The sequence below is a fragment of the Zosterops lateralis genome (assembly GCF_965231275.1).
Source record: "Zosterops lateralis genome assembly, chromosome: 16".
Classification (NCBI taxonomy): domain Eukaryota; kingdom Metazoa; phylum Chordata; class Aves; order Passeriformes; family Zosteropidae; genus Zosterops; species Zosterops lateralis.
The window spans coordinates 2668411-2677394 of record NC_139776.1 but is presented as its reverse complement, the minus strand read 5'-3'; the positions used below and the strand labels follow the sequence as shown (position 1 = coordinate 2677394).

Genomic DNA, 8984 nt, shown 5'->3' with positions numbered 1-8984 from the left:
AGTGCAGAAATTTCATTATCTGTAAGCAACAAATAATAAAGGATCATAATGAAAAGAATACAGAGCAAGGAGAACAAAGCTGATCCCCAGCCACACACACAAAATGTGCCTGAATGTTTCCTGGAAGCTCCAGCAAACCTCAAAGTGTTTGATGTGCTCACATCTCTGGAAAACAAAAAAAAAAAATTCTTACCACCATATAAATTCTACAGCAAAACCAATTTTTAATTATACCTATCAAAAGAATAATAAAATTCCAGCAGTTTCATTCAAGCTGTTTGAATCATTGAGATCACCCTATGCAAATATCAACACAGCATTTGGGATCTCCAGGTAACCAGTTATAAATGGGGACACTTTTAAAAAGGAATTACAAGGGTAATTAATCATTTTCACACACAGAGGTAACAAGGTAACATCATGCAGTGGTTTTTCAGAGCCTCCCACTTTCTGCATTTCTATTCTGCTCAGTTTGTGCCAAGATGAGAAAAGTAGATTTCAATTTTAAAAGAGGGAGAGAGGAAAGTGAAAAAAAAAAAAAACCTTCCAGCTTTCCCTCTGGTCATTCCATGTGGGTATTGTGGGATTTAAACATCAACAAGGGAATATTCTGCTGTTAAAACCAGGTTACAATAATATGAACAAGAATGTTGCACCAACGTTTTCTGCCAAAAGATAAATGATTTGAAAATACCTTTTAGAAATATATATTTCTACTGAGTTAGCTTGGAAAAAAAAAAAAGCATTATTTCTCTTTTTATTGTCAGAGAGTTACAGAGGGTTTGAATTCTGTATTAATACACTGAAAAATGTAATTACAGTGGTAGCACAAATCAACAGAGGAGGAGAGCAGGAACTTCTCCCTCCTTCCTCCTCCTGAGGACACTGAGGATGAAAACACCCAATTGGGAGGAGAAAAGCAGAAATTTTGTGCAAAAAATCCCGACATTTCACAAGGAAAGCTGCTGCTACAACACGGATTCTGCTTCTCTTCTTCTCATTGAACTGAAGCTGAGGGAGATTCAACAGCTGTGAGCAGGTTTACAACCAACTTACACACTGAGGGATCCCAGACAGGGTGAGATCAGCACTAAAGTTCTGTGTCAGAGCTGGACAGGGAGGGACAGAGCCCTGGGTGCTCCACTAGGGCTCCTCAGGGTTTCAGAAATAGTAAGCTGTGTGAGTGACCCAGTTGGAACACTCCTCCTTGGAACGTTTCGCTGAGCTGTGAGTTGTAAAAATAGATTTGTAAGCCTCAGACTTGTCCTCGCTGTCTGCAATGGATCTCTTGGTGCTGCTGGAAGCTTTATTGACTTTTCCTGGGCCTGATGGGTTTCCATTCTCTGAAAGGGAAAAAAGGAATAGAATGAAGCATGACAGGTTACAAAATATTTAAATAAAAATTAAAATATATACATTTTTCAGCTCCCTCATAATTGGACTCGACAGCTTTTAGAAATCAAAATACAAAATTCAAAATGCATTTAGAAAACTTGAGAGAGGAATTCTGCCAATCTCTTGCACTGCAGTTCAGCACTGACAGCATTTATTCCTCCAAGTGAAAAATGGCTCTTTGGCAACACAGGAGTCCCCAGCAGCCTGAAGTATTGTTTAGAAATCAGCTCTCAAATTCCAGCTCTAAAAATCAGCTCTAAAATGAGCTTGTGCCACACCTTTCCCCAGGGAATCCCCTCTGCTGCCTTGATTCTTGGCAAAGGTTATGACAAACAACAATGGTCAGCTTTTTATATCTGTAGTGGGGAAATAAATGTCCATCCTCTGTTTCTGATACCATTTTTAATCCTCACAGAATTGGGTGTGTAACCCTAAATCCTCACAGAATTGTGTGTGCAGCCCCAAATCCTCATAGAACTGGGTGTGCAACCCCAAATCCTCACAGAATTTGGTGTGCAACCAAAAATCCTCACAGAATTGGGTGTGCAGCCCCAAATCCTCACAGAATTTGGTGTGCAACCAAAAATCCTCACAGAATTGGGTGTGCAACCCCAAATCCTCACAGAATTGGGTGTGCAACCCCAAAATCCTCACAGAATTGGGTGTGCCACCCCAAATCCTCACAGAATTGGATGTGCAGCTCCAAAATCCTCACAGATTTGGATGTGTAACCCCAAAATCCTCATAGAACTGGGTGTGCAACCCCAAGAGAAGCAGTTTCAAAAAGCACTTTTTTCTTTTACACCCGCAGAGAATAAAAAATTCATTAATATCATTAGAATTATGAGGTTGCTCAACATCCAGGAGCAATTCTCCTCCTCTGGGATGAAATCTTTTGAGAAGCCTCCCCTGTATAAAAGCAGACAGCAGAGGGCAGGTCAGGCATTGCTGATGGAATTTCAGCTCCTCCCAGTTTATCTACACATCATCGTTCTCAGATTCTTCAGATTTTTTGAAGTACAGGATTTAATTCTTCCCACAGAAACCTCAGACTGACCTTAAAAATGTCCCCATTCAGTTTGAAAATATCAGTATGGGGATATTAAACAGCAGAATCAATATTAAATAAACACAAGGCACTATTCTTTGCATTTAAGGGCTGCCAAGTTTACTCAGAGCTTCAAGGCTGCTGTAGGATCATCAGAGCATCCTAAAGTTCTATTTCAAGGACAAACAGCAAATTAGAAGGTAAAACAGAGGATTAAAAGTTAAATAATCAGGGGGTTTTAACAAAATTCATCTAAATAAAGGGCTATAACAGAGCTTTTGATCAATTTTACATCAGGAAACTGCAAATTCTTCTCCACTACCTCACAGCCAGGAAAACAGACACACCAAACCCATGGCTGGGTAAATAAGAATCTCTAATTTCATTAATTCAGGTTCCCAACTTAAAGCAATATTAGAATGACATAAACAGATCTGGTCCCATTTGTCACATTAGGATTAATCACCAACCTGAACTTTTGGTGAAGATAATCTGCCTGTTTTCCCCAGAGCTGGAACTGACACAATCCTTTCCATTCTTAGCTTTTGAAGGACCTGGAGAATCTAAAAAAAAATTTAAAAAATTATAAAAAACCCAGAAAAATGAAATCCTCACAGCTTTAAGTCTCTAGGACTCAAAAGGTGGCAGAATTTGGATCTGTGTTACCTGCAGAGGGCTCCTGCTGAGAAGCTGCTGCTGCTGCTGTTTTGCCTTTCTTTGATTTCTGAAACAACACAAGCAGAAATCTGGTAATGGACTGAAAGGAGATAAAATTCCCAATTCATATTTCATAGACACATAATTGAACTCAGTACATTTTTGTTTCTTACCCAGTAGAACTCTTCCTTCCACATTTTTTCTATTATTTCTACATGGAAAAAATAATGATCTTGAGAACCCCTGCAGCTACATTAAAGAAAACTGTGCAGGACAAAATTGAATTTATTTGGAATTAATTTTTTTGTTTGCATACTTTGAAAGGGGTGTGTGCTATTATCATTAACTGATAATCTGAACCCACACAGCAGGACAGTAAATTGCACTACATTAATAAGACACAATTAATTGTAATCAATAAAGATGTTTTTCAATAAAAAAAATGAGAAGAATCTGGAATTTTGTATCCACTAAATTTTGTTTAGTCCATTAAAAAATCCCTCCTGGGTACCTGTCAATAATTGGACCCTCTGTAGGATTGTTTGGGAAGAAAAGATGCAAATAGTTAACCCAAATTTTTAAAAAGTATCTGTGCAGCAGATTTTCCAAATTAATTAATGTTTGTACTGATTAAAAAAAAAAAAAAAAAAAAAAAAAACCAACAGAAAAACCAAGAAGAACCCCATTACTGGCTTTGATTACCTAAAAAGAAAGGGGTATTAGACCAGTCATTAGCATCATTCTCACTGGATACATTCGGAATTGTGAACATGTTTTAAAACAGCTGCATGAACTCAAAAAAATTAAATATATTTAATTCTGTTCTAAATCTCAGGAGAACCCCCGCTTTGAAGGGTTAATGCTGGAGGGGAAAAATGCCACAGCAAATGTTGCTGCAAAGCTGAGCCCAGGAGGGGGTGGCAGAGGATCAGGGCTCTGCCTGCAAAGCTGCCTCTCCTGCTGCCAGATCCTGGGAATGTTTGCTGGGAAGGACCTGAAAGCTCATCCCATTCCCAGGGATCACCTTCCAGAGGTCCTGTCCAACCTGACCCTCAGGAAAACCTCACTGCAGGGGATTTCCACCTTTTGTTAGGGGTGGATTTCCAAAGAAAAGTCATTTTCCGGGTGTTTGTAACTCTGTGGATGCAGAAATTAATTTGGCATAATTTAAATTAGAGAGAGATTTCAGTATGGGCTCACTGACAGCTGAGCTTGGATCGGTTTTTATTCTGGCCCCAGCTGCATCTTCCTGATGTTTTGTCTTGTGGGGACAAATAAAAGGAGGGAAGGGAAGGGAAGGGAAGGGAAGGGAAGGGAAGGGAAGGGAAGGGAAGGGAAGGGAAGGGAAGGGAAGGGAAGGGAAGGGAAGGGAAGGGAAGGGAAGGGAAGGGAAGGGAAGGGAAGGGAAGGGAAGGGAAGGGAAGGGAAGGGAAGGGAAGGGAAGGGAAGGGAAGGGAAGGGAAGGGAAGGGAAGGGAAGGGAAGGGAAGGGAAGGGAAGAAACCTGGCCAGCAGTGCCAGCAGAGTGGAATTGTGCTGACATTGGGACTGGAGCTCCCAGGCCTCAGAAGGTGCAGGGACAGCAGAGGTTGGTTCCAGCTGCAGGGACCAGCTGGGGCACCAAGGTCACTATTGAGGCTGAGAGATTTGCAAATCCTGTCCTGTAATTCTCCACTAACCAAACAAATGCCATTTGCATGTTCCCCCAGGGCACACAGAGCCCCAGGAGCAGGGCAGGGTGTCCTTTGGGGCTGTCACCCTAAAGCCACAGCAGCCCTGCACACTCAGCTACTCTGCTGTGCAGAGTGTGGGCAGCATCACCTTCCACACCATTCAAAATTATTTGCCCCAAAGCTACAGGTGCTTTGTTAGGACCCTGTTTCTAAAGGAAACCAAGTGCAACCAACCACTCACTCACCTGCAAAGATCTAGCAACAAATTATAAAGTTATTTTTTCCCCCCAAACTTTCAACTATCAAGTACTGAGGAAAAAAAAACAAAACAAAACAAAACAAAAAAAACCCAAAAAAACCTAAAAAAAACCTCTGAATAGACACCATGAGATTATCACTCTTATGCCAGAAGCTATTGGACATGAGATGCAGAGACTCTGATAAACAGGAAACAGAATTTTTATGGAAAACCATCCTTTTGATGTATTGCCTAGGCCCTGCAATGCTGCAGTGGCACAAATGAATAAAGCCTCTGTGATGAGGAGGAATCATATGCTCCTTGGCAAGGAAACAAACATTTTAAAACTAACCAGGGGAATATTTGCATGGCAAAATCAAGGGATGAAACCTCCATCTCAAGCCTCAGATGCTGAAAGCATCAGATAAGGATTGATGTTCTGAGATCCAGCTCAGTCTGAGCGCCCTGGCCTGAGTCAGCACTGAAGGTTTGCTTGCTTTGGCATCCTCCAGGGAGTTCAGGGGGAAAAAACAGCAGTGCTGACAGAATTCCCACATGCAGGAGTGTCATTTGGCAGCTCAGCAGCACACAACAACTCCCAGCTCACAGGGCAGGATTTCATTTCCACTGCATTTTACCTGGGCAGATAGAAAAGTGCAAAGGTGGGAATTAGGGGTGCAGGAATTGCTGAGGACTCTGAGAACCACAAAACATGATAATTTTCCACACTCTTACAGCAGCAGCCCAGGAATGCACAGATCCCAACATCCTGTTTCTGACAGAGGTCAATATAATATCTTATTTTATAAGATCAAAAAACTGGTGTCATCATCAGGAACTGCCACAGCAAACACAGGGGTGATGTAGCTCATTACTAGGATGAATTAATTTCAAGAAAACCCTGAAATATTGCTGAAAGAATCCATTTCACCCATTTGGAGTGCACAAGGCGCTTCCTGCTGGTCAGGAGGAAGTTTAAGATGAACAATTTCAAGATGTTATTGGCCAAATACACACAAAGAACCCCACTGCTTTTCCATTGTTTAAATACAACACAGCTGATGGAGTAAATTCCTTCAACTTTATAAAGATCAGCAAATCTAAAAGCAGATTCATTGCAGGTAAGAATTCTTCCAATTTTATACCAAATAACGTATTAAAGTCTCACCTTTTCTAATTTACTTTTAAGTCTTCTTTCCTCCATCCTTTTCTTCAGGATTTCCACATCTTCTTTATTACCATTAATGACAATCACATCTTCCTCTTGAAAGGGAACTCCACACTTCATGAAAGAAAACAAAGGACAAAATTGCATATTTATTTTTCTGTCTCCTATAAACAACACTGTCAACAAATTCTTGTTTTTATTTGTGTATTTTCTGTTCATGGGCTCCTTGTTTTACTGGCACAGTAAAATTAGGAATATTTCTAAGCACAAATGTACTTGAAGTATTCCTAATTAGAATCTGCTCAATTTTCTGAACCCCACAGCAAAAATCCAAAAGTATTTTCTGACTTTTAGTTATGATTAAGACCTTGATGCCATTCTGCTCCAGAATTTGTCTTTCAACTCAGTGAAATAAGAAACAACTGATGGGAGCAGTTCCTTTACAGTGAGCAGGGACAACACCAAAGGTGTTATTTACCTTTGGAACAGACAATAAATTTTGCTCTTCAACTGGTAGACAGGAAAACATGAAGGTGTTTTATTAATTATTATTTTTAAATTTTTTTAATTTTTTTTAATTTTACTGTGGGGATAAAAAGCAGAATAATTCATTAGCCTTGCCTTGCTGCCTTACTGGGTTGTATCACAGAGACCATACCCTTATCTGATTTATCAAACACTCCCAAGTTTCCAACTACTTTTACAAATTAATCTGGATAATGGCTGTAATGTGCTCTGTGTACTTCTGCATTTGTTCATGGTTGAAGGCACAGATGTTTCCCTGTGCACATTTGCAATCATTTGATGGACCAGCACACTGACCATGATGTTTTCTTGTCTAAGATCTCAATTTGCTTTTATTTTGTTTGTTTTGTTTTTCTTGGTTTTGGTTGTTTGGGTTTTGTTTTTGGTTTTGTTTTTGGTGTTTTTTTTTTTTTTTTGGTTCTTTTGGTAAATGCAGAAGCTTTGTGCTAATCTGCAAGATTAATTTATAATCCTGCCTCTGCCATTACTCTTCTTTTTCTAAACAAAGGTTTAGAAAGGTGACTCCTGTATTTGCAGTAGGAATTAAGCAAATGGAAGGACACGTGGGCAGGACTTTGCTCAAGTGCTGAGCACAGCTCCAAAAATGACCCTGAGCCCAAGTGGTGGGAGACTGAGAGGGGAAACAGGGCTCAGAGAGAGGCAGCAAGAGGACAAGTCATACTCAAGAAATGGAGGAGTAACCCATATTTCTCCATTTCTACTCCATGAGAAATCCCAGCCTGGTGTGATCTCACGCCTGGGAGTGAGAAGGCCCCAAAATCAAGATTTTCAGTCTTCATTCTGAGGCAGGAGCTGGCAGCTGACTTGATTCTAAAGAAGCCCCACAAATTCATTTCTAGAAGCCCCACAATTTTTTTTCTAGGCTGTTTCCTAATACAGCATTTTTCAAACATATTTTGTCAGTAGACTTTAATTCCATTAAACGTTGGAGCAAGCAAATCCAGTTCCCAACTGCAAAACACAGGTGGAATTGTTCAAAACTGAAAACTATTTACAAGAAACAAGGAAATGAAGGAAATGAAATATTTCCATTCCCTGAAACAGAAAATTTTTTGCCATGACAACATTGGATTATATCAAAGGCCATACCCTTCCAAGCAGCTTAATGAGATAAAAAGCAGACAGAATTTTTAGTTTTGCAAATTCAGATGTTTGTTCCTTCAGATTAATTAAGGTGTTGGGGCAGATGTTTGTTTTTATTATATCACAGAGTCCCCTCTGCTGTATCTTATTTTTCTTGGGTCTTTAAATATATATGAAGGTACTTGTTGTAGTTCTTAGCACCTTGAATAGAGGACATTCCTAAATGATATAGTTCTTATCTTTCTTAAAGTATAAAAGGATTTATATCCTTTATAAATATAATAAATATAATCCTTTATACAGGCTTTTAAAAGTAGTAATGAACTTTAATTTAAGATGACTTCCTGAATTCTAGAGTTTACAGTTTCAGCTGCCTAAGATAAGAGTTGGAACATTATTTTTTTGCTGTAAACTACATTGAAACATTGATTTTTTTAATAGAATTTAAAATGTAGTTCTGTGCATGACTACTCCAGCCTTAATATAATACAAATAAACAACAGACAAATATATTTTCATATCTAAATGTTTACACCAGTGTTACAGCTTAATGTCTTCAGAGAAAACTATGGGCTCTTTCCCAAATTTTAACCGTGAATTCCTGCAGTTCTCCTGAACATGATCATTAGTAGGAAATGGAAAATTCCCACCAGGATATGGGACATGGATGGCCACAACCTGCATGTGGGACAGGGATATTTAATAGGACATTTAACAGGGACATTAAACAGGGACATTTAGGAAGAGGATTGAACATCCATGGACCATCTCACTGTTCATCTCATGTATTAAAGATTTTTCTTGCTTGCCACAGTTAAGTAAAACTTGTTTTAAGAGAGAGAATTTTCCAGAGGTTTAGCTGTTAAAAGTTCAGGAGTGTGAGATTTGCTGAACGTGGTTTTTTACACATTGTCACCCAAGCCAGACATGCAACGGGTCAGAGAGTAAAGGACAACTTGGGAGTGGAAATTTCCCACCTAGTGATTGACAGACTTTCACCCAGGAGCTGCAGCATCTACTTCAAAACAAGTCTCAATTTACAGTTTCTCTTAAAATCAGTGATAATTTTGTACCTGTCATACCTGCAGTTATGCCTTAACCTCAAAATTTTCTCTCCATTTATTTCTGACCAACACGTTATTTTTATCAGAATATTTCCTCCCAATCCCAGCACATT

At 39.3% G+C, this 8984-nt stretch overlaps 1 protein-coding gene across 1 annotated transcript in view; it reads right to left on the bottom strand.

The window, feature by feature from the left end:
• Nucleotides 1–200: 200 nt before the first annotated feature.
• Nucleotides 201–8984, bottom strand: part of RTF2 (replication termination factor 2) — a 25554-nt gene continuing 16770 nt past the window's right edge. The window contains exons 6-9 of the mRNA XM_083873208.1: nt 6179–6292; nt 3110–3167; nt 2914–3006; nt 201–1343 (exon numbers count right to left, since the gene is read on the bottom strand). Coding sequence (XP_083729334.1) covers nt 1162–1343; nt 2914–3006; nt 3110–3167; nt 6179–6292 — 447 coding nt within the window. The 3' untranslated portion in view covers nt 201–1161. The remainder of the gene's footprint in view (nt 1344–2913; nt 3007–3109; nt 3168–6178; nt 6293–8984) is intronic.